General features: G+C 44.6%; 1 protein-coding gene across 1 annotated transcript in view; it reads left to right on the top strand.

The window, feature by feature from the left end:
• The window catches only part of WIPF3 (WAS/WASL interacting protein family member 3), a 62,487-nt gene that overhangs the window by 24,362 nt on the left and 11,764 nt on the right, over positions 1-26,361 (top strand). The window contains exons 3-7 of the mRNA XM_037837801.1: positions 12,060-12,192; positions 14,569-14,700; positions 19,958-20,719; positions 23,034-23,183; positions 23,977-24,078. Of these exons, the coding sequence (XP_037693729.1) occupies positions 12,060-12,192; positions 14,569-14,700; positions 19,958-20,719; positions 23,034-23,183; positions 23,977-24,078 (1,279 nt within the window). The remainder of the gene's footprint in view (positions 1-12,059; positions 12,193-14,568; positions 14,701-19,957; positions 20,720-23,033; positions 23,184-23,976; positions 24,079-26,361) is intronic.

Raw genomic sequence — 26,361 nt, forward strand, 5'->3', positions numbered from 1 at the left:
TTTTTATTTTGATGAAGTCCAATTTAGTAATTCTTTCTTTTATGAATTGAGTTTCTGGTGTTTTGTCTGAGAACTCTTTGCCTAACTATAGGTCACAGAGATTTTCTCCTATGCTTCCTTCTGAAAAACTGTTAGGGTTTTACATTTTACATTTATAGCTGTGAACCATTTTGAGCTAATCTATGTATAAGGTATGAGATTGATGTTGAGTTTTATATGTTTTGCATTTGGATGTCCCATTGTTCCAACACCATTTGTTGAAAAGACTGTCCTTTCTCCATCAAGTTGCCATCACACTTTTGTCAAATATCAGTTGGCCGTACTTGTATGGGTCTTTCAGGACTCTCTTCCATTCATCTATGGGCCTCTTCCTTCACCATTGCCACACTGTCTTGATTACTGTAGTTTATACTAAGTTTTAAAATCAGGTAGTGTGGGTCCTCCAACTTTAGTCTTCTTTTGTAAAACTATTTTGGCTATTCTGGTTTTTTTGCCTTTCCATATAAATTTTAGAATCGGCATGTCAACATCTATTTTTAAATCCTGTTGGGATTTTGATTGGGATTGCATTGATTTTAAATTTATATATCAACTTGGGCAGAAATGATATTTTTACTGTGCTGTATTCTCCAATCCACATACATGTTATGTCTCTTCATTTATTTCTTTGATTTTTTTCATCAGTATTTTATGGTTTTCAGAATACTCATCCAACATGTTTGGTTAGAGTTATACCTAAGTATGTAATTTGTATTTGGAGCTATTATAAAGTAATAAGTTTTTTTTTTTTTATTTTTTAATTATTTGTTACTTGTATAAAAATACGATTGATCTTCGTGAGTTGACCTTGTATCCTGTGACCTTGTTAAACTCACTCAGTTATAGGAATTTTTGTGTAGATTTCTTGGGATTTTCTATACAGAAATCATGTTGTATGTGAATAGGACCATTTTATTTCTTTCTTTCTAATCTGTATGTTGTATATTTCTTTGTATTGCCTTCCATTATGATGTTGAATAAGGTGGTGAAAGTGAACCTCCTTGCCTTGTTTCTGATCTTAGGGGAAAATATTGTATCTTTCATCAGTAAATTATGATGTTAGCTGTGGTTTTTAGTCAATGCCTTTTAGCACGTTGGGGAAATCCCTTTCCATTCCTGTTTTGCTGGGAATTTTTATCATGAATAGATGTTGAATTTTGTCAAATGCTTTTTCTGCATCCACTGATATGCTCATGTAATTTTTCATCTTTAGACTGTTAATATGGTGGATTTTATTGATTGATTTTCCTATATTGAACCAGTCTTGCATTCCCAGAATAAACCCCACTTGGTTGTAGTTGATTATTGTTTTTATATATTACTGAATTCTTTCAACTTCTTCATTGTCTAGGATGATATTTTCCTTTAGTTGTGTAACTGTAGTTAAGTGTTTCTGGTTTTGCCTCTAAAAGTGGAAAATCTTTGAAAAATATTGTTTTCAGGATTATGATAGTATACATACTATTCATTATGGAACCAAGTAGGAATCTGTGATTCCTTTTCTTTCTCTGTGGAACCAGTATACTGTTTTTTTTAATGCAATTTTATTGAGACATATTCACATCCCATACAATCACCCAAAGTGTACAATTCCTTGTTCACAGTATCATCGTATTCTTCATTCATCACCACAATCAATTTTTGAATATTTTCATTACTCCAAAACATAAAAATAAGAATAAAAATAAAAGAAAAAAAATACACCCAAAACATCCCATACCCCCTCCTCCCTATTATTCATTTACTTTTAGTCCCCATTTTTCTATTCATCTGTCCATACACTGGATAAAGGGAGTGTGAGCCACAGGGTTTCACAATCACACAGTCACACCGTGTAAGCTACATAGTTATACGATCATCTTCAAGAATCAAGGATACTGGGTTGCAGTTCAACAGTTTCAGATATTTCCTTCTAGCTATTCTAATACCCTAAAAACTAAAAAGGGATATCTATATAATGCTTAAGAATAACCTCCAGAATGACCTCTGGACTCTATTTGAGATCTCCCATCCACTGAAACTTTATTTTGTTTCATTTCTCTTCCCACTTTTGGTGCAGAAGGCTTTCTCAATCCTATGATGCTGGGTCCTTACTCTTAATATTATAATCATAAGGTATCTCCTTTCTTATTTTATCAAGTAGTTCAAAATCATCATTAGTCAATATCTTTCTTGGACAGTTTTCTCTTTTTCCTTGAGTTGTTGATTCTATTTGTTTTTGTTGGTGGTGAAGGGGAGAAGAGACATATTCCTTCTTCCCCTTAAGCATTGCATCTTCTAGCTACTTACACAGTTTCTTTATTTTTGGAATTCATTCCATTCTTTTCTAATTTGAGCTGACTGTTTTCTAGGCCTGCTGCACAGTTGTCATCCGGGGATTTCTTTTTATGGAATTCCTGGCTTTGTTCCAGGGAATGCGAGCTTTAAAACAGGAAAAGGTGGGAGTATTAGACTATTAGAGGGAGCTGATATATATAGCTAACATTATTAAGTATTACCAGGTGCCAAGTCCTGTTTTAGGCTCATTATATGGTTTACCTCATTTAATCCTCACCACACCTATTGTGTTCTGCGCCATTATTATTCTCTTTCCAATTTTATGGGTGAGGAAATTGACCCCTGGAGAGGTCAAGTAATTTGCCTTCAGTTGTGCCATTAGCTAAATGATGGATTCCAGGATCCCAGTCAAGGTGGTGGGACCTCGAGCCCTTCAATTTTAACTGAAAGGAAGGACTGTCTCCCATCTGATTGAAGGGCTGGAAGGGCCCCTCCAGGGTGTGATTTACTCTGCAAGACCATTTGGAACTAGTAAAACGGGCCCACATATCCCCTTAAATGTAAACTGAACCTGAACAGAATAGTAAATTTCAGAGCTGATCCTTGAACCCAGCTCTTGCCATTATACTACTTTGCTTTCCTAACAACTGGCCAGTGAGCATGCTTTTTGCAGCCCTACTGGCACCAAAAGAAGTGACTTGGGGAAGAATAAAGGATGTTGGGAGCAGGGACCACACAGAGGCATCAGGTGAGGTGTGGAGGATGACCTGAAAAGCAAAGAAGGATTCTTTGGGTGCCATGTAGGTGAGGAAGGGCCTTCTAATCTTCACTGAGGGAGTGCAGAACTGGAGTGAGGTCCAAGGTTGATAAGAGTTGTAGAGTGCATATGTGAAATAGCCCAGGTCTGGTGTCCTAGGGCCTCAACCCAGAGAGATTTGTAAACAGGTTCTGGAATGGGGGAGAATACCATCGGACCCGGTAGTGAGATTCTCTTGGTGCTGTCCTTGGCCTAAGGTTGTGAGTCATTGTTTCTCTAGGTTCTAATCCAAGTTCAGACCTAGAGGTTTCTGTTGGACTCTCCAAGCAAAGATGTAGAAAAGTGACAGTGAGAAAAGAACATCCAGATCCATTTGCATTATCCTCTATAACAGGCAGAATCCTTTGGCAGCATCTTAAAATTTCTAGATATTTTGGAATTTCCTCCTCCTGGTTATTTTTGTTACCTTGTTTCCTATCGTGTGGAGCATGTTTCGAGTCAACGGGAGGTTATAGGCTGGAAACCTTGCTTTTGCCCTGCAGGCTGCAGAGAGGCATAGAAGGTGAGTCAGGGCCAAAGCTTGGAGAGGAAGAGATGGCTCAGCAGGAACTGGCCCATAAGTGTTCAGTGTTACTGGACAGGAAGTTTAGGTGCCGGTTTATTTCCAGTTAAGGGTTATCGGCATGGCAGCATAGGGTTACTTTGTGTGGTTTCCGTTTTAAATGCTCTCAATCCCCACCCCTGCCAAATCAGCTCCTGGCTCACGTTTTAAAACACTCATCAGGCTGTTCTCAGAGCCACTCTAATGCCTTGGCCGTCAGTCCTTCTCTGCTCCTGGCAAAGACCTAGCAATTGGCTCCTTTGGCCCCCAATCTTCTTAGAAGGCTCCACCCACTCTCTATCTCTACGCAGCCCTTCCCTTTCCTCCTCCAGGGCCCCTCCCTGCCCCCTCCTTCCTGCTCTGCTCTTGCACCCTTGCGAAAGTGACCCCTACCCTTGCCTGTGGCCTGGCCGTCTGGCCCCTTCTTACCTTCTGTTACCTTCCTGGATGATGACATTGCTGGAGGGGCTGCACAGCGCAGTGTTTAGAGAGCCAGGACCCCCCGGGGCTCACCTCTCAGCTCTACGCTTACCATCGCTGGGCGGCCCTCTGAACCAGAGATACTACCGGGACCATATCATAGGGCTATTCAATGCACTTTCAATGTGAAGTTTGCTTAAAACACATAATGTGCTTAGAATAGCGCCTGCACACACAGATGCTTTCACATTCTCTTGTTACTGTGCTGTCATTGTTTCCCATTGCATGTTGCAGTCTGCTTGTGAGTCCTCCTTACCCTGTGGGTGGGAAGTAGGAAAGATTCAGGTCTCAGTGAAAGAGGGGGGTCTTTCAAATGAAGAGGTGTTTTCAAGCCGGACAAACATGAGAAAGCCTTTAACAGAAATGGGAAGGCAGGAGTGGAGTTAGAACTGATGTCTTCAGTGTTATTGCGTTAGTTTGCAAAGTAATCTGCCAGAAGTGGAACATGTTTCTTTTTGTTTGAAAGAAATGATAGCTATGGAATCTCAACCTGTCTTCGAGGCACTGTTTAAACTATGGATTATTTTTTCCTTCTTCCTAGTGTCATGTCCTCATCTCCTAACTCGGGCCTCTTTATTTGAGCTCTGAAGACTGTTCTTTCCAGGTCCAGTGTAGGTTTTAAAATCAGATTTTCTGATAATTTAAAATTTAGTCATAAATTAAAAGCCTGGGAAAAAGAAAGAGTGAAACTGAATTGAATTCACATTTCTAGGGATGCAGTAGCCAAAGGATAAAAAGTATGAAAATGATTTGGAAGAAACAGGGAGTGGCATAACCTTCAGTTTAGGAAGGCAGTCGAAATAGATAGTGGTGAAAGTTACACAGCATTGTCAATGTACTTAATGTCCAAGAATTGTCCATGGAAAATGATTAAAATTATTTTTAGGTCATGCATATTTTACCACAATTAAAAATAAATATTTTTTTAAAAGGCGGTTTCTCTTCCCATACCTGTAAGTCTTTTAAGAAGTCACACATGATTTGTCAGAGCAGCTAGATATCAGAGTTGGCATATTCAAAGATCCAGGGGCCAAAGTTTATATAAAGTTCATTTTTAAAAAATACCGATAGATTGTTCATATGGTGAAAAATGCTGAGTATGCTGGTAAAAGAAATTAAATGGTTTCATTTTAGCGTGCTAAGAGTTTCCAGTTAAAGATAAAGGGTAAGAACAACATATGCAAGTTATACTTATACTATTGGGCAAGATACAAGTAGGGCTGTAGAGAATTATGAACTATGTGCTTTGGTTGGGGGTGTATATCATACAGGAAAAGATTATATCCTGTTGAGGACATTAGAACAGTAATCTGAAGGCAGTCATGAAAAGAGATTAGGGTCCTAGTTTTAGAGACCAGCTCGGAGGCTCGTGTTCAGAAGATAAATCATGGGAAGATTAATGGAGGGGAGAGTGGAAATGGAGTGGAAGGTATGAAGGTCGGAGCCTGCCCTGACAGCAGGAGAGGGACCAGTGAGGCAGGGATGCAGTGGACACAGGTGGGAAAGCTGGCACAGGGCAGGCACGTGGAGGTTCAGGCCCGGATGACGGGATGTTCCTACAGCAGACGGAAAGCCAGAGGAGAGGGCATGTATGCCAGAGGCTGAAGGATTCAGTTTGGGACTTTCTGGGGCTGGCAATCGAGAGGTGGGAAGGCGAGCCTGGTTTCCTAAGAGAGAGGTCAGTGCCGGAGGCAAGGCTTTGCCAGGCATGCTCTGCAGAGCGTAGACAGAGAAGGAAGGTCTGGTTGGTGGGGAGGGGAAGGAAGGGAGGGAGGAAGGAGGTGAGAGAGGAGTGGCGGAGGGAGAGAGAAACTGCAGGATGGAATCCTGGGGACTAGTGCAGAGCTGATGTTTAGAGAGCAAGGGGAGGAAAAGAAGGGAGTTAAGTGATCCGTGCTGGGAGGCACCCTGGGGTGGTGCAGTGTCTAAGGAGCCTGGCGAGGTGAGAGATTAAAAATGGTTGTGAGATTTCCCTCCTAAGCAGGGTGGGATAGAAATTAGGAGGAAAGTGTTTGAATGACCACTGCAGAGAATACCTTAGGGAGTCAAGAAGATGTTGAGGAGGAAGGAAGAAGGATTGCTGTCAAAGCTTGATCCAAGACTCCAAGGAAGTCTTGGGGTCCAAGACACAGTGGAGCCAATGCAGGAATATGACATTAAATATCCCATAATGATATGTGTGCACAGGCCATAAAAATGTCAGCATTATATTAGTTCATTTAACAGAGTATGATTAAACAGCCATTTGGAGACATAAAGTGATAGTCAGTGATTCTTCTGTCAACAGGAAAACAGCATTCCAACAAAAATTTTCACAGAAAAGAAAGGCATGCAAGGAAGACGTCCAAATTTAAAGCAACTAAACGGAGTGCAAGGGAATACTTCAGAGTTGGAAGGAAGATTGTGCATGTTATCAGTCTTGACAATGTGAAAGTAATAAAATAGATGATAGAACATATTAGGGGAAAGCAAGAGGGAGAGGGGGAAATAAGAGAACAAGCACTAATTTTCTTTCTTCTCATAATTGGGAGGCAGAAAGGACTTCCTAAATTTGATGCATCAAAATTTTAATTTAGTTAAAATTAAGACAATAACAAATAATGGAAATGAAAGTGGGACATATATTAAAATTTTGATAAATGTACAAACAGCAAAATCCAGACAGTAAGAATTCCATAGAAAAATATTTTTTTGGTGTCTTTGACAACAATAACTACAAAATGCAAGGATTAAGAGAGAGAGAGATGTTAGAATACATGTGGATTAAAAGAGACAAACACATTTTCTAATCATAGTATATAGATTTTATATTAATCCTGATTAAAACTGTTTTAAAAAATGATAATCAGTGAAATAAGTAAGCTGACTGTATAGTTGATGATATTAAGGAATTGGCACTTTAATGTCATAATAGCATTGTGATTATGTCCAAAACAAAAGAATGCTTATCTTTCAGAGATACATGCTAAAATATTTAGAATTTTTTTTTAATGGTCAAATTCCTGAATGAGTATTGAGGGCCTACTGGTGAATGTTAGTTAGGGGTATAACTAATTATGTCATGAATGCCTTTCTAATTATTTCAGTTCACAAAAATAAAACAGTCGAGATAGTCAATGAAATTAAAACAGAATCAGTGATATTCATATATATACACACATGCATGCATACACTTACACAAATATATACATATACACATACACAAGTATATACATATACACATACACAAATATATACACTTATATGCATATACATATACATTTACTCCCTGAGAGAAGGGTCCTGGCCAGCCTTAACACAATACCTAGCCCAGGGTTGATGCTTAAACTGTAAATATTATTGGGTTGAGTTAGTAACAAAGAGGACTGCTCTGATTTTTGTTTGTCATTTATTTAGGCCCCCTTTCTGCCTCAGTTTCGGTGATCTTACAATTCATATGCATATAAAGACATGTTTTTGTCCAGTTGCCCGTCTACCATTCATATGTTTAATGCCCTTTTGAATTCGTGGCTCTATGGTCCTTGAATCTCTAATTCCCTGCTCTAAAACCCTGTCTGTGTCAACCCTTGGTTACACACATCTCAGAACCCTCTTTCTCCATATTTCTTCATTTCTACTATTTTTCATTCCCAACTTTCATTCTCCTATTTTTCTAATTATTCCCTACCGAAAGGACTTGGAATTCGTGTTAGAATGAAAAACCCCACTGCTGCTAAAAATAAGTACAGAAATATATCACCAGAAGTGCAGTTTGTAGTTAGGGAGGGATTGCCATACAGTGGAACTGCTTTATAGCACCGGTTTGGGTAGAAAAATGCTGACATTTATAGGTAAATCCAGGGTAGCATATGGAAAGGTGGTCAAGCCCAGCAGGTGACATGGATGTGTGAAGTGAGCAGAGCTCCAGAGTTGGAGGACTGGGATCCAGGTCAACTGGACAGGGACGACACCGTGGGAAGGGGGCAGCCAGCCATTCCCCAGGCCATGATTGCTGCCAAATAGCCACAGTGACCTGGCACTGCTCGATCTTCCCATTTCACAAGAGATAATTATGTGAACTGTTTAAATTTTTAAATGTTGTCAATTATTCAGATATTTTAAAACATATTATAGCCTAAACAAAGCATGTCAGCAGGCCAGATTTAGGCCAACAGTGGAATCTATAGGCTAGCCATACAACATAAGGCTCTCTTGTGATCACCTTATTTTGGAAGAGTTGTTTTCACCCATGCTGTTTCCATAACCATGTCATAATGAGCTGGACCCTTAACCAGGTCCTCAGCCTGTGCTTGAGAAGCATTTTGCACCCTGACTTTGATGCACTGTGCCAGACTTGGAAAAGGGGAGCGGGAGTATGGGGGTGGGCATTTATAAGGACCTGCCTTCAAAATCTACCAGGGGAATCGAGGCAAATTTCATTGAAATGCATTCATCCATGCCTTCCATCAATTTGTGTACTCATCCATTCATTCAAGAAGGAATGCACTAGAGTGTAGAGAAACAGCAAGAAGCCAGTGTGGCTGTTTTGAACTGAGTAAGAGAGCAACAAAGGGGCAGGAGAGAGAAGAGAGATTCAGGGGCCTGATATATAGGGCCTCCTGGGCCATGATAGGGACTTTAAATTTTTTATTCTGATGGCAAGCCGTTGCAGGTTTTGAGTGGAGTGACGTGATCTGGGTGGCAGGTGCTCTGCTAAGGGTTGGCATGTGCTCTAGGAACATTAGAAAGGGCCCTTCATCTGGCCTTCCAGGATCAGAGAGGCTTCCTGGAAAATAGCCAAGAGACAAGGGTAGAAAGGGCAGAGAGATTTGCTCAGCCCAGGCCTGAAGGTGAGCTCAAGATCACCTGGCATGGAGAGTGCAGGGCTGGTTACTAAGAGCCTCGTGAACAATGCAAAGGGATTCGAACTTGACCCCGATTGCACTGGGAGTCAGTGACAGGTTTTGAAAGGTGAGAGGGGAAAGTGACGTGCCACTTTTAAAGGTTACTCTGGCTGCTGTGTGGAGGAGGGCGAGACAGGAGGCAAGAAGACTAGTGACGAACTCCAGAGGTGACGGCCACTTGCATTAAAGAGCATCGCAGGGATGGAGAAGAGGAGCCATGTTCCAGAGCGATCACTCAGGAAAAATCAACTGGACTTGGCAATTAACTGGCTGTAGGGAATGAGGAAGAGGGAAGAGTCCGAGATGGCCTCCAGGTATCTGGCTTGGGTGAGGAGGTAGCGGATATCAGAGGGTAACCAAAGTCATGAGAGGGGCCAAGACAACCCCAGTGGGTGGATTTTTTTATGGGTGTACAGAACAGAGCCAGACTCAGAAGTCAGGACTACAAAAAGAGCCCCTAATTCTGCTTTACCTCCAGATAAGAGAAAAGACACAGCATGCATTGGCTCCAGAATCCAAGCAACTGTCGTCGGGTGTCTGTACCGTTTTGTTTAAAACATCAGGCTTTAGAAAAGGAGGTTAGAGGGACCTGCTCATGGATTTAATTGTATATTTGGATTTCTAAAACAAGAAATGAAAAAGGTTAGATCTCAATATGCCTCATTCTTGACCAGTTTGACTTATGCACATTTGGAGTGCAGGGAACATTGCGTCAAGTCTGGCAGGCAAAAGTTAGTTTCCTCTAAAAATATTTCACTTCTTTTGGATCCCAGGCTCTCCGTGTTCTCATACATAAAGTCAGTAGCAGCAGGAGGCAGATAATGCCATTCTGGCTCTCCTTTCTTTATCTTTTGAGATTCAGCCTTGGTAATGAAATGTAAGTAACTTGCTGATACCTGACTGACCCTTGTTTGTAGAAGGCAGGGGTAGGCTGGGGGCTGGGAGGATGGGCAGGCTTGTGGGAGTAGAAACCTCTTTATATTAATTTCAGGTTTAACAGCCACGTAGGAGAAGCTTCCTTTAGAAGACTGCAAGGCTGAAATTGTATTAAAATAATAGGTTAAGATCAACCTTGAGACAAACAGATTTGGATCAATGCTCTACATTTTTATTAGCATTTTGCAGGAAAACCAGTATCAGACAAATGCAGTAACAGCATATGGTGGCAGAAGGACACTTGGCCTGAGGACATGCATTTCAAAGTTTTGATCTACGCTAGACTGCCACCTCCTCCCCCAAACTACATTGAAACTCATCCAAATAAATTAATGCCTACTTTGGTCACTCATGTGTTGGAACAACAAACTGTCATGCAAAAGGAAAAAAAAAGATATATAAATTCTTTTATAATATCAGGGTATGAAGACAAGTATCTCACCAACTTTTAATCTCACCCTTGGCTTTGTTAATAGTGTGGTTCAATTTTTGTATTTCTAATCTGATTGGCTCACTCTAGTTTTTCAGCCTTTCCAGCCACAGAGATGGGCTAATTTGCATTACTATTCTCCTACTTTGCATCTTTTTTGGGATCCTGGGCTACTTAGTTTTGAAGCCTGCTGTAGGAGAACTGAGTCAACAAAAGCTTTGTGTGGAACCGGACAAATTATCACATTCAATAACAATGTTAACTAGAAAAAACAAGGATGAACTTTGGAGTAATGGTTTTATTTTTATAATTTTTCTTTATTATTTTATTTATTTATTTATTTATTTAATTTATTTTTGGTGCATATATTTGCCATGGGAAAAAGTGTCCAAGAGTGGTTTCCTCCCTTAATTATATTTTTGGTAAAGTTGCCAATGACCAGGGTTCGCATGGAATAAAACGTTCAGTGAATATTTCAGAATCTTTCCTTTCCTGTTCATAAATATTGCATGTGGAGTAGAAATGACCATCATTTTGTAATATTATCCTAAATTTGCGAGTAAGTCCCTAGATGTCCTTTTGTACAAAACCCATTAAGCCTAAATGTGTGTGTGTGTGGTCACTTTCGCTGCAGTTATCAATGCTTTCCTACCTCACAGAGAGAATCCAAGCACACGGTATGAATAGCAGGTGAAGGAGCGCCCTCTAGTGGAAAATTATCAGGGCAGACATTGGAGGAGGAAAGAAAGGTGAGAAGTCACGGGACAAGGAATGTTAAATTTAGCCTCGAGTCGAAGGGCATCATGTAAACATGAATGTGACTTGCCACACCCTCCTGCTGACTTGGAAGATTTTTATCCAAGTAGGATAAAAGATTTTTGTCCTAAGTAGGTGCTAAAGTTTAAATCATTATTTCAAGGAAGTAAAACGTTCTTCGTAGCCGTGCCCTGAAAAGCCTGGGATGGGTGCGTCAGGGAGTAAAGGGTACATTTCGGTAATAAATAGAAAACCAGGTCTGAATTGTGTTAGGTGCTCCCCTTGAGAGGTACTTAGGGATAGGGATTTGTCATCATCTGGATGCTTCTTTCAACAGAGACTGCACTGTTCTAACCTGAGCCAAGGTCATCATGTGGGCTGGGACATGAATTTCGTTAAAGTTCACTCCATTGTTTATCTTATAACTAGGAAGAAAATGACAAAGCACTTTCTTCCCCAAATCACTAACCATAATGCACACCTGAGATTGAAAGGCCAGATGTATCTAAAATTGTTCATCCCCTCTGGGCTAGGGTCATGATATTTCTGTGGGTCTTTATTGCTGTCATTAATTATTTACAGATAAAATGGGAGGAGATTTCAAAATCTTAAAATTTCACAGTTTAAAATGATTCACTGATAAAAATGGTTTGTATATAGGGTTGTTTTTAAATGTGCCATGTAGGGAATGCCCTGCTGTGCATGTGCACCCACACATGTGTTTAAAAAAAATGCAGCTCCGATGATCAGTGGGATCAGCCCTGGGACTGGGGCAATGCAGAGTCAGAGAAACAAGGAAGGCAGAGGACTAGGGAGGAGAGACTTCCAGCGGATGGGGCATTGTGCTTATTTGCAAATGATATATGCAATTATAGTAAAATCCCTCCTGTTCCCTTACAGGTAAGCCCAGACGCTTCCAGCTTGAGACAGGCAGATCCAAAAGGTCGGAGTGCGTTGTTGGCTGATATCCAGCAAGGAACCCGCCTTCGAAAAGTCACGCAGATCAATGACCGCAGTGCCCCGCAAATCGAGAGTAAGTGAGCAGCTCGGCCAGGCCTGCCTTGAGCTAAGGGCAGGGCGGGTGAGGCCGGCCAGACACCCCTGGCTTACTCAGGAGTCAAGGCAGATGTCTCGTTTGTCACCCAGGACACACATCCGGCCATCTCAGACTGGTCCAGTGTACAGGCCAAGCGGGCAAGAGAAACAGAGCTTCCTTCCAAGTGTGTAGAAGGTTTATAACACAGCTTCCATCACTTTTCAGATGCTTAAAGAAATAATCTATATGATGGGGTAACTTTTGTTTGTGTGTGTGACAAAATACACATAACATAAAGGCACCATGTTAGCCATTTTAAAGTGTAAAATCCAGTGGCATTTAGTACATTCACAGTGATGTGCAACCATCACCACCATTTAGTTCTAGAATATTTTCATCACCCCAGTAGGAAACCTGGTACCCATTAAACAGTCACTCGCCAATCCCCCCTCCCTCCAGCCCTGGCAGGCACTAATCTGCTTCCTGACTCTATGGATTTCATATAGGTGGAATCACACACTATCTGTGGTCTCTGTGTCTGGATTCTTTCACTTAGCATAATATCTTCAAGGTTTATCATGTTGTAGCATGTATCACAACTTTATTTCGTCTTCTGGCTGGATAATATTCCATTGTATGGATGTACCTATACATTCAGTTCATCTGTTGTGGGGTAACTTTTAAAAGTCACTTATCTTGTTTCAACATAATCCTCAAACTCAGTAACAGAAAATTAAGTGCCAACATTAAAAAAGGAGGGTTTTTGTTTTGTTTTTCATGAGGAAAAAGATTTACTCAGAATTCTATCTCATGTGGCCTTATGACAGCAGCTTTCTATGCCTTCTACAGTGTGATAATTATATGCAATTGTAAGTGAAAGGAGTCCCATGCTTGGTCAAATGACCCATTTTTGAGTTCTGGTTCTGCTTCCAGGAAAATCAAGGCACCTTTTTGAGCCTGAGTTTGCATATCTGCTCATTTTTGCTCATGTTTGTCAAACTTATTCAAAGTTGAAATAATATATACGTAAGTATTTATAGCTGTATTTATAATTGTCTGCATATATATTGCAATGGTGTTCATGATATGATTCTCAAAGATAATGTTTAAAATTTTTTTATTGTGGTACCATAATATAACACAAAATTTCCCATTATAACCCCCTTTTTGTATACAATTCAATGACACTAATTGCATTTATAATTTTGTATTTCTCTTACCATTGTTTGTCAAATCTTTTTCATCATTCTAGACAGAATTCTTCACTCATTTAGCAATAATCCACCCCCCCTCCAACCCCTATAATCTATATCCTGTCTCTATGAATTTGCTTATTCTAAGTATTTCATATAAATTAAGTCATACAATATTTGTCCTCAAAGATAATTTTTAAAGTGCAGTTATATCTTATGTCTATAACATATATGCTAAGATACAAGGATAGAGAAAAAATTTAAAGAAATATTTTCAATATTGATTGCAATAAAAATTGGTTTTTGGTTAGACCTACTATCTAATTGGGTAAGTCCAGTTAGCAGATAAATCTGTTTTATTGGAACACCCACTTCCAAATCATTCCAATGAGTACGTATTTTATAATATTACTACTCAAAATAATCTGGCAACATTTATCCACAAGTGGGTACTGTGTCCTGTTTTCTCCATGCATATTAACTTCAGGTTATCAACGTTATCTGCAGGGATTCTTGTGGAAGCTGAAGATCTTTCGCATTGGTGGTGATCACGCCCTTTGGAAGGGTGGGATTGGTGACACCTTACCAGGGGCTCATGGGCCTTCTCCTCCCAAGAAGCAAATCTACTGGGGCAAGAAGTGTGAGGGGCTTGGGCATGAGAACTGGAGAGAGACAGAAGGAAAATGCCGAAGCACTAATCATTGGAGGTGGTCACTTCTGGGTTTCAGTTCCGGTTAGGGCTCTGTGGATGAGAAGTTAAATTATGGCTGAACTAAATCTGTGGGTTTGCTTTGTCTCATGCTCCTACAACTAAGTTGAAAATAGGGCTAGTTCTACACCTGCAGCATCTGGGTTTTCTAATTTGAAAGGTGTTGCCAGTTCCCCTGTTGCCACTTAGAAAATGGCTGTATTTAGGTCCCTTTGTTTTGGTCACTTTTCAGGGTGGCCGGCCTCTGATGGTCAGTACTTTGGTGGAGTGGAGAAGGGAGCAGACAGAACTAGACACATGAGTCTGCTGTGTTTCAAGGAAGAGGGTGCTTGGGGAAGACGCTGAGTGGAAGGATAACATTGGAGGTGGAGAATGGGACTGCCACCAAGTGCAGGGTTGGCCATGGTCCACAATGAGAACAGGATGCTCAGCTCTGCTCACTAATCTTCTTCTGCCTGTCTCTTCTCTCAGATTCTAAGGGAGCCAACAAAGAAGGAGGAGGTTCTGCCAACTCCAGAGGTGGGAGCACACCCCCAGCCTTGGGAGATCTGTTTGCTGGTGGCTTTCCTGTGCTGAGACCAGCAGGTCAGAGGGATGCAGCAGGTAAGGAAGAGTTCAGGCTGGCCAGTGTATGGTCTTCATGTCCTTTAACCTTTGGAACCAACTGGCAATCCTCACTTGCTTTCAGTGAACAGTCATATAGTAGGAGATCATATATTTGGAAGACTAAACACTGGAAGTTCCCAAACCATAGACTCATTTTCAAGGTATCTTTTAAGTCATCATCCCATTTAAACCATCCCGTTGTAATAAGTGAAGAATTATTTTCTATAGTGTGTGGTGTCTGTTGATGGTGTGATGGTGGCCCAGACAGTGAAATACAGACAGAAAGTGCAAATCATAACAGAAGATCATAGTGACATCACCATGGTCTCACTAGCAATGTGTTAGTTGCAGTGGTTCTCAGTCATTGTATCAGTTAGGTATTGCTGTGTAACAAAATATCCTAAAATGTAATGGCTTTTAAAAGCATTTATTTAGCTCACAATTCTGTGGGCAGGCAATTTAGAGTGGTCTCAACTAGGCTTCCTTTACCAGCTACCATTAGCTCCAGGATGGGGAGACTGGCTTTGCTAATCTTCTATTTCTCATAGTTCTCGTATCTCTGGGGCTCCAGCTGCAACAACTGACCTAATTCACCTCTGATCCAGATGGTCTGTCAATAACCAGCAAATTTCCTGGACTTGTGTTCATGGCAGTGGGCAGATTCCAAGAGAGAGAGAACAGAAGTGTATAAAGCCCCTAGAGGCCTCAGAACTAGCACAGCATTCTTACTGCATCCTCTTAGCCAGAACAAGTCACAAGGTAACCCCAGAGGCAAAGGGTGGGGAAATAGGCTTCACCCCTTGAGAGAAGGAGCTGCAAAATCACATTTCAAAGATCATGGGATCAGGGAGGGGTGAACAATTGAGGACAATTTTGCAATTATTCTACCTGATCCTTTGTATTTTGATGCCTAGCTGATGTTTTAAAGTCTTGCATTACAATTGGGCAAATATATATTTATTGTTTGAAGAAAAAGTATCTGTCCTATTCTTGTACTCTTTAGCTACCAGACAAATAAACTCAAGCTATACCATTAATCCAGGGATGATCAAGCCCAAACATTCCTGGTACAGGATCTTCCACTGGGTAATTTTTCTAACCCTCTCAATGGCGTCTGTGGCTGTTTGACATTCCAGGGTGCATTTGCTGCCTTCACCTAGGTGAATAAAGTCCAGAAAAGATAATTTGCTTTGAGATTCAACTTGAGCCTTTTCAGGGCCATTTTCATTTCCTCATTTTCGCTGATGGTTTGGTGGGAAAGGTAGTCTTAGGTTTTCAGCACTAAAACAAGTTGATGGTCATCAGTGCCCTCTTCTTTTTGCAAAATTCCCAAGCGGTGTCAAACAAATATCTTTTGGAATATAAAATTTCCACTACCTTCTCTTTGCAGAAATAAAGATAGGAGAAATAACCCCCAGTTAGGTTTTATTGGGGACCAGCCAAAGGAGGCCGGCAATAGGAATCTCCAGCGGGCTCCAACTTCAGGAACACATGTCAGATATTTTAGCCACGATGTTTGTGAAGACAAGAATTGATCTCTTTAGAGGAGGTTCACGTCTGTAATGAAGTGACTAATGATGCCTGCTACAGGATGGAAATTCAAGGAAGGCACCAACTGGTAGATGTAGGAACTGGGCACTGTGTCAGTATGAGTCAGATGACAGTCTTCCTCTCTCAGAACTCTCCCAATGTCCCCCTTCTCATTCAGAGCAAGAAGACGGCTTTTGCTACCTCTCTGATCTTACTGCCTATCCTTCTCGCTTCTTCACTCCCTCCACTCCAGCCGCACTGGCCTCCTTGCTGTTCTTTGCTCTTACTTGCTCTCACCAGGTATGCCCCTGGCTCAGGGCCCTTGCACCCACTGTTCCCTTGGCCAGGAACACTCTTTCCCAGGTGTCACATGGCTCACACTCTCTCCCTTCAGATCAAGTGGCACCTGCTCAACTTGTCAGTGAGGCCATTATTCATCATCTCATAGGGAATATGAGTCCTGCTCCCCTCACTTCATATCCCCTTTACCTTGATTTATTTTTCTTGTCTTATCACCATCTGACATATTATATATTTACAGGTTTGCCAGCTTATTGTCTGTCTTCTCCCTCTGAACAAAGTCCAAGCAGGTGGGGACTTAGTTTTTCACTGCCTAAAAAAATGCTCAGCTGGTAGTAAGTGCTCAGTAAATATCTGTAGACTGGAATATGTGAATGGCTAGTACGGTTGTGTAGAGCAGGGCTGACTTGCCCCTGGGCACACCAGGCACAGTGCCTCGGGTTCACAATACATTTTAGAGCCCCCACAAAAATGTTTTGGTTTCATTTAAAATTCAGAGAAAGAATGTGAACTTTTAGGGTCAAAGATTATATACGTCTTTATACCAACACAGTCATAAAATATAATTTTAATATATTTTTATGAAGGAGAAGGCCTGCAGAGGCAAAGGTCCTTGAGCCCATGTTTTAGTTTCTTTGGCTACTCAGGTAAATACCACGCCAGGGGTTAGCTTGAACAATGGGATTTTATTGGCTCAAATTTTGAGACCAGGAAAATTCCAAAACTGAAGTGTCAGTAAGGCATTACTTTCTTCCCAAAGACTGGCATTCTGGGGCTGGCTGCCGGTGACCCTCAATCCTGGGCTCCTCTGGCACATGGCGATGCACAGGGCGGCCTCTCCTGGCCTCTCCCTTCTCTGCCAGGTTCTGGTGAAGTTCAGCTTCCAGCTGCTCCATCTGTGGCTTTCTCTTTCTGCCTGAATTTCATTTCACTTATAAAGGACTCCAGTGATAGGATTAAGACCCATCCTGATTGAGGTGGGCCACACCTTGACTGAGGTAACCTCATCAAAAGGTCCTACTTACCATGGGTTAAGTTTAAGACCATAATTCTCTGGGGTACAGCTCTCCAAACCACCACAGCCCACAGAAGTCATAATGCAGCTCTGGCTTAGAGCTGAGGGAGTGACTATTACAATAAGATGCAATGAGTTAGCATTATCACTGGGTTGTCTGGAGTGTGTGATGAGACGGCCAAACAATCCAGGGACTTCAGAAAAGCATATACAAGTTTAAGGAAGAAGAAATAGGCCATCTTTTGATAACCACCCCTGCTCTCACATCAGCGAAGCATCGCTGATGTGTCCTTGAGCTAGCCTTTCCCCACCCCCTCATGCTCTCCTTTTGTGTTTTATGTGAGTCTCTTGGGCTGGCCTTTGGGTTAGGAAGGAGAACCTCTGCCCTTCCCTCCCTGCTGGCCCTGGCCTGGCTGCCTGGCCTGCCCTTCCTCAGCCGGCTCCTTTCTTTCCGGCAGCTCTCACCATAAATGCACGGCCAGCTCAGCTTCATCCCAGGGAGGGCGTGAACATGAGAAGGACAAGGACTTGTGTCATCCTTGCTTCTCTTGTTCAAGCTATGATAAAAATGGGTTTGCCCAGACATCTCGTTCGATTGGCAGCTTGGCAAACAGCCCCTGTGCTTTTAACTGACTCACTTTAAGGTTTTTTTGAATCTTGAATACATGGGGTCCTCAGTCATTTAAGAAATCTGGATTAATTATTCAGGATTGGACCCTGTTTTGTTTTACAAATGTATTATCCCTGTAAACTTCATCCAGTAACCAGGCCTCACCTTGTTTAGGGAGCTGCCAGAGCCCTCTGTCTTCCTCTCTGTGGTCTATGCAAAAGGTTTGAGGACTTTTTAGCAGGAATCCCTGATCCTGATACCTGCCCCATGCAACATGTCTAACGTTGAGACGTGGAGGTTGTAGTCCTGTCCCTGGAAAAGCTGGGTGGGGCCTTCTGCTTCTGTCACGGCCGGCCAGCTGCTCTGAAAATGTTCACATTTGGACCCCAGGGTGTTCAGGTCAGAGGCAGGGCGAATGCATGGGTGCAAAGATAATCTCTCTCTGGAGCCACCTCAACAGGAGGATTCTGCCTTAAAATCACAACTTCTAACAGAGACTACAGTAAGTCTTGTTGTCCAGGTGACTGCCCAATCCCACCAGAGGGTCACCTGGTTGGAAAGCCACATGCCGTGGCCCTGCCCGCTTAGCTTCAGGCATCTCCTCCAGCGTGCCTTGCTGTGATCAGCCTGGATTTTGGCATCAGTTACTTTGGAGTATGGTTTAGCACTGCTTGGGAAAACACACTAGGAACTTAGCCATGGAAAAATTAGTACCCCAACAGATGCTAGAGTTTATAATCTGAAATGAAAGCTGTGTTTCCTATGGTGCAATACACAGGAAGTTGTAGGTGTGAGAAGCAAACATTTTCACATATTGTTCACATATTGTTGTGGGGATTATATACTATTGGGGTGCCGAAATGGAGAAAAATGTGTTCTCCAGAATCCCTCTTAGAAATAACACCGTATTTATACGGAAGAAATATTTCGATATACCCCTTGTGTGGAGGTGATACTCCAAGAACATATTTAATCAGTGATTGCAGAACTTCCATGCAGTAAAGAGGAAAAGGAACTTATTTCTCCTTAGAATGAGGCAGAGGAAATATAGGGTAAGAAAGAGTAGTCTGCTGGAGGAGTTTGCAAAGAATGATGGGGCCAGCCTCTACCCCAGTGCTCTGTGAAGTGTGTCAAACCAAATGCTTGCAGTGAGCAATATGTTATTGACAGTGTTGAACTCAAAAGAGGCACTGAATTTCAAACTGGAGTTGATGAGATAAGAGAACCACAGAATGCCTTGGAAATAAGCATAAATCTTTGGGAAAGGCCTTTGAACTTCCAGAGGCCATGGAACTGGGAGGGTCAAGTCCACTGGACCTGGATCTCCAAGGACTGGAAGACACCACTGACTTCTGAGTTACCTTATATATTCAGGAGACCTTGAATATCCTGTGCTTGAAGCAAAAACAGAGAAATGCTGGGTGGGAGTGAGGAAAAGCTCCCTTGACAGAGAACTTCCGGCCAGTACTCCTGAGATTCCAAACTAGAATGGAGGAGCCGACTGGCGGGCAGCTTAATGTGGGCCTGGAGATGAAGTGTTCAGGGCAATCCTGCACTGCAGACACTCTGGCCTCGGCTTGTCTTGTTAATGCTGGAAATGACTTCGGAGGAGGTCTAGCTGGCCCTCCTTTGTGACTGCAAATGAGCTGCTGCAACTGAGGCTTCTCAGTGGACATGCAAAAATATGTGCCAGCCATGCAGCTTACTCACATCTAGCTGGAGAGGGTCAGTGACTGTCAGTGATCCCGGTTTCTCTTTCCTTTGTTGCTATGCTAATTCAGAACTTGTTTCACTTCCAGGTGGCAAGACAGGACAGGGCCCTGGCTCCCGAGCGCCTTCTCCCAGGCTTCCCACCAAAACGATCAGTGGGCCACTTAATCCCCCTGCATCTCCCAGGCTAGGAACTGCCTCTGAGGCTCATGGCGCTGCCAGGACAGTCCCTCCTCGCCCCAGCATGCCCGCCCCAGCCCCTCCCACCCCACCTCCACCTCCACCTCCCCCACCTCCCCCGTCCTTACCCCCACCCCTCCCTCCATCTTCCCCCACCAAAGCTCCGCTGGTGTCCCCACCCGGTCCACCGAACAAAGGGAACCCCCCGACTGGCGCTCCCTCTCTCCCCTCTGTGGCGCCTCCGCCCCCGCCATCCGCGGCCTCCGTCCTCAGCGACAAGGCAGTGAGGCCTCAGCTCGCGCCCTTGAACTTATCGCCCATCCCGCCCCCGCTCCCGCTCCTCCCTCCTTGTGGGTACCCTGGGCTCCACGCGGAGGCGGCGAGCCCCACCCAGGATGTGCGGGAGCCTCCGGCCCCTCCGCCGCCGCCGCCCCCGCCGCCCCCACCGCTCCCACCGCCCCTTTACGCCTCCTGCACCGCCAGGTCCTCCGTGCCAGCGCCCCCCTTGCCAGGCGCTAATAACAGCAGTGAAGCAGCACCCCCGCTGCCCCCCAGATCCCCCAGCTTCCAGGCCCCGCCGCCGAAGCCCGGAGTGCAGGCCTTGCCCGCGCCGCCCGCGCCGCCCGGATCCCAGGCGTTCCTGCAGAAGAGGAGGCACGGCCGCGGCCCAGGTACTCAGGACCAGGAGAGCTGGGGGGCGCATCAGGGGAGCCCATTGTCGCAGTAATTATGGCAGCGGCCGAGGGACACGGCCTGCTCCTGTGAGCCCCCTGGGAACAGTGAGGGGGGCTCGCCTTGAGGGGTCTCAAACAGGAGGATTTCCTTTTACACCAGAGCTGTTCAGTGCTCCTGCTAGAGCGCAGGGAAAACTTGTCCTTGTATGTACTTTTTATTATTTGGGGTATTCAAATTAGAGACAGGGAAGCTGAGAGACTTGTCCAATATGACACAGACAGCAAGCAAGTGATTCTGGCCTTGACCCCCTTGCCGCTTGTGCTCACTTCACTTCTCTGTGCCTCCTCCTCCTCATCTGTAAAATGGGGAGAACAATCGTTCTGTCTCCCGCTGTGGGTGAAAGGACTGGTGGATTCAGATAGTAAGGTACCTAGAGCATGGCCTGGCAACAGCACGCTTTAGAGAAGGGTAATTTATTCTCAGCATCATCATTCAGACTCCACATCTACTTCCTGGAGTGGAGGGAGCCTGGGCACAGTTTATTTCTGGAACCTGGTCTCCTGTTTAATCTTGGCCTGAGTTATTCCAGTCTGGCTCTCTGCCAGGATCACTGCAGGTTGGCAGACTGGATGCTGCCTTATTCTGGGTCTGTTCTGCAGCTGACTTGAGGAAAGTGAGGGTCTAGGTTTTGAGCCAAACATTAAGAACCATTCCTTCATATATCTAGCAGGGAGTTGATTTTGGATTAAGTAAGTGTGCCCACGGCTGTGACTGCCCTGTAGAGCGGCGAGGCTTCTGCCCCTTTGGTGCCTTTTGAAGGGAAAAACACCCCCCAGGCATCCACACACAAAATACACTCATAAACACGTAAACACACACACATTCATTATCACACACGTGTCCTCACATATCCGCATGTTTGTACTCATCTGACACACATCCACACACACACACACACATCCACACTGGGCCAACATTTTGTGCTGGTGACCCCCTTCTGACATTGGTGAATTTTAAATTTCCATGGTAAAGTGGAAACATAGTGCTTTTGATCTGAAAAGATCTGAGTTCAAATCCTAACTTCCCCACCACTCCTGAGTGACCTCAAGCCAGTTTGTGTGAGTGTGTTTTAATCTTCTTGAACTTTTTTTCATTTATCAGATGGGAATAATAATAACACCTTTCTCATAGGATTATGATGAAGATTAACTGAGAAAATGTGCATAAGGCACTTGCATGCAGCTGGAGCTTGGGCGGGGTGGTTTCCTCTCTTTTCCCCTTAAAATGCAGCGGGGCAGCTTTTTGTCCAGAGCAGATGTCAGAAGTCTCATTAGCCCCTTAGCAACTTCTGTCCGTTTAGTTTGCCTGAGGGATCCCAGTGCCTCAGAAGGGAAGAACAGAAAGGGGGAGGAAGTAGACTGGAAAATTACAAAGAGGTCAGGCAGAAAAGGAAGGGAGGGGAGGAGCTAAGATGGCGGCAGGTGATAGCGGCCAGTTGCTGCATCACAGCTGTCTTCACCAGAGCAGTAAACCTGAGGCCAGGAGTGGGTGCTTTCTGTGTGTCTTTGGATGTGAAACTTTGTTTTTCCATGTATAAAAGAAGAGAAATTTCTTCTTCAGCCCAATTGGAGAGTGGGAGGGGGCAGGGATAGAAAGCGATTGTAATTGTGAACATCTTGGCACAGATAATATTGGTGTAATTATCTTCGTTGCAAGAAGCAGAGCGACGTTTGCCACATCATTTAAGCACTAAGCAACAGGAGAACCCTGAACTGATGTGCAAAAACAGCAGGTTATTAACTGCCAAACGAGTCCTACCAAAAAGAATTGGCAGAGGAGAGAGTGATCAGGGAAGGTTTGATGAAGCAGGTGGGATTTGATTTGGCCCTTGGGGGATGGGTAGGATCTGGATTGGGAGGAGAAATGAGGGTTTGCAATGAAAGGGAACCAGTGTGAGCAGAAACACGGACAGGGACAAGCTCCTGACACCTTGAACTTCTAAGCCTCCTTCTGAGCCTTCACCTACAGTCATCCCCTTTCTTACGAGCCCTTCTTTGGGCTGCTTGTAGCATCTGATAATGAGGGTTAGTGCCATCATTAATAGTATCACAGCAGCTAACATATTGAGTACTTACTATATGCCGCTTGTCTTAAATCGACTAATTCATTGCTCTCAAAAACCTTAGGAGGTCTGCGTATTACTCACTGCGTCATATTACGTCCAAAGATCTAAATGCCTAACCTCTGACAAGTTGGTAGCATCCACCTGTCCCCATTCCTGAATCTGAATGCAGTCATCTTCTCTGTAAGGGACCAGTGGAGGAAAGCTAAATCCACCCCCGGTACCACCTGCGAGATCACCCACCACAGAGCTTTCAAGCAGGAGCCAGCAGGGCCCAGCCTGGACCCCGACCCAGCAGCCCGGGGGTCAGCTGAGAAACGGAAGCATGCACATCATCGGTAAGTGTGGCCACCGTCTGCCATGCTGGCCCCCAGTGAGCAAGTGTCTTCCTCTGGCAAGAGTCTGCTGGCTCATGGTGCTGTTATTTCAGGGTGCCTGCTTCTCAATGGACAGGGAGCTCACTCTAGCACAGAACAGCCTCCAGGTTCTGATAAATAGGATTTCTGTTAAGACTTTCTATGTGAATCCATTGTCCACTCTCCAGACTCCTGATTCAGGTCCAGGTACTCTGCTTACGAGGAAAGCAAATGGCTTAAAGATAAAGAACTCTAATTACAGAGGGAAGAAGACCAACATTTAAACCATGTACCCGTGGAGAAATCAATGCATAGGACTGAAAGACCAGAGTGACTGGGCATGGTGGAAGGATGGCTGGAAGGCCCACCAAGAAGGGGAACAGTTAGAGCAAAAATACGGAGGTAGGAAGGAAGGTCACCTGGGGTCAGATTTGACCACACAGTCTATGGGCCCCTTTTGGGTGCTGAGCTACTACCAGACTCAGGGCCCAGACCCACCGCAGGGACTCAGACCATGAAAGGACCACAGGACCCCTCTCCTCCAGCCATCAGGAGCCGAGAGCAGAACCTGTTTGCCTTTGGGATCCCGGGTCCCAAATTGGACACAGGCCATGTTCCCTCTCACCAATCATGATGAGGACTCCCTCCTTCCAAAGCCCCCAGGCAAACAGAAAACAGGGTATTCGGTCAGATTAACCTGTGGGCTTCTAGAAATTATCCAAACTTGGGTCATCGCAATAACCAGAGTAAACGTTACCTTTTCCCATGTCTGCAGATGACTTTGAGTCTAAATTCACGTTCCATTCTATGGACGACTTTCCTCCGCCGGATGAGTATAAACCATGCCAGAAGATTTACCCCAGCAAGATTGTCAGAAGTAAGTACCACCTTGGTAAGACATCTAGTTTTTCCTGTCCCTCCAAAACTGGATGCTCTGTGTGCATTTCCTGGCCACAGACTGCCTACAGGCTGGCCTCCCAGTTGCACTGCACTGCTATTTTGGATACCTCCCGTCTTTTGGTGCAGGAGAGCAAGCCATGCTGTTCAGACTTCTGGAAGTTTCAGGACAATTCTTTGTTCCGATTCCCAGGGCTCATTTAGAGGTTTTACAGAACACCATGGTTAATTGTTTGCAGTGGATTGGGTGCCTGAATGTACCACACTTCCCTCCCTCTTCAGGGACCTAACAGCAGGAACTTTGCATTAATAGTTGGGGAAGAACCTGACACCCCCCAACTCAGAACTCTGGTAAACTGTGAATTGGAGCATGCCTTCCCTTAAGGTCTGCAGAATCACCCGTGGGGCCTTTTAAACATCCTGAAGCCCTGACTGCATCTAAACTGATTAAATCAGAGTATCTGGGGTGGGACCCGGGTGTCAGTAATTTTGAAAGCTCCCAGGTGGTTTCAATGTACAGCCAAGGTTAAGAATCGGGGACCAAGGAGTCGCCTGCCTCCTGCTGGTTTACTTCTGTGGCTAGGCTCCCAGGGAGGCCTTAACTCAGCTGCTCCATGTTAAGAGTGGGGAAGGAAGAGGTGGCTGGCCCACCCCTTAGAGCCAGAAGGGCAAGAAGGCAGGAACCTCTTGACATGGACACAGGGTGCAAGGAAAAGCAAGGGTGGAGTCTTGACCACACAGACGCTGCCCTCTGATCAGCATGAAGTTAACAGGAGCCGGTTCTTGTCCCGGGCTGGGGCCAATCAGATTGTCCCCTCCTCCTGCCTTGATGGGGAGCTGGTCAGAGGGGGACAGGGTCAACCACAGGGGCGAGGGTCAGATGTGTTCCCCACCCTACATCCTGGGTAAGGCCTCTTACCCCAGGACATCTGTGGACCTGAGTGGAAAATCATCAGTATCCACATTTAGCTCAAGACCCAGGAATCAGAAACCTGGACTCGTGACCCAGTCCTTTCAGAGGGGCCTGGGTGAGGCCCCTTCTCCAGGATTCAGCCTCCGGCAGAGCAGAGGGAACGCGGGCCATGCCCTGGTCGGGTCAGAGGTCCCCAGGGGATCAGCTTGGACAGAGATTTCTCTGCTAGCCTGTGGGACGACACATTAGAGGGACATGACCTGGTGTGCTTCTTCCTAACAGGAAAATGTTACTTCTCTGAACTAAAGAGAGGGACAGAGAGAGAGAGAAGAGCAGTGTAAAGGTCAGAGGGAACCCACCCGACATCCCCCCTCTCCCCTGACACACAAAAACCTAGGGTTTACCTAGAAGCAGCAACAGGAGGAGGCAGTGCTGTGTCAGTCTCACATTCCTGCTCCGTTAAGCAAACGCATCTGCGTGTCCACTGCACAGCAGGCACCGTGCGGGCATCGGAGGCGACTGAGTGGAGGGAACAGGGTCCCTTCGGTGGGCGTGAGGGGGGAGGTGGAGGTTGGGGACCTGAAGGTCATGGAAAGAGGGTAACATTCCACACAGGTGGAAAGGCATCCCAGGCTGAGGGGCAGCACGACCCCGGGAGGGGAGCAGGACAGTGCCTGGTGAATTTCAGAGCCTTGAGTATGTCCCACGTGGTGTGGAAGGACTCAAAGGGCTTGGATGGGGTCAAGACCACAAAGCCTGCTTGAATTGTGAGGTTGGGGGGAATTGTCAATAAATAAAACCCCTCTTCCCATCCTGTGAAATGTTCAAGAAGTCAGACAGATGAAGATCCAAGGATCATGGTTATTATTGGAGGACACGGCTTAGGGGTCTGATGACAGTGGACTTCCTAACCCTGCAGCCTGGAATTAGGCTCATGCAGTGACCCAGGCAGGGTGACTTACAGAGGGGAAACTGAGGCTGCCCACCCCACCCCCCCACCCCACCCCGCATAGCCCAGAGCCTACCTCCCAGGACTTTCCATTTGGCTGGGAAAGCAGAGAATACTCCTCCATCAACAGGCCAGCAGATTTCTGAAAGGTCCCCAGAGGGGCCAGGCTGCACGTGCCTAGTTCCCTCTCCCAAACCCACCAGAAGAGAGGGCAGCCAATGCCTGAGAGCATCACTACAGGGAAGGTAGCTGCACATGAGAACATGAGGACGAGGACATACGTATCCCTTCCTAATGTAAAGGATGTTTTATTCTTTCTAAGGCATTGGAACTTTAACCTATAAGCAGGGGAAGAACTTTCTGCAAATATAATAAACAACAATGCCAATACAATCATTGAT

This window comes from Choloepus didactylus, chromosome 5, assembly GCF_015220235.1.
Source record: "Choloepus didactylus isolate mChoDid1 chromosome 5, mChoDid1.pri, whole genome shotgun sequence".
NCBI classification, from domain to species: Eukaryota; Metazoa; Chordata; class Mammalia; order Pilosa; family Megalonychidae; genus Choloepus; species Choloepus didactylus.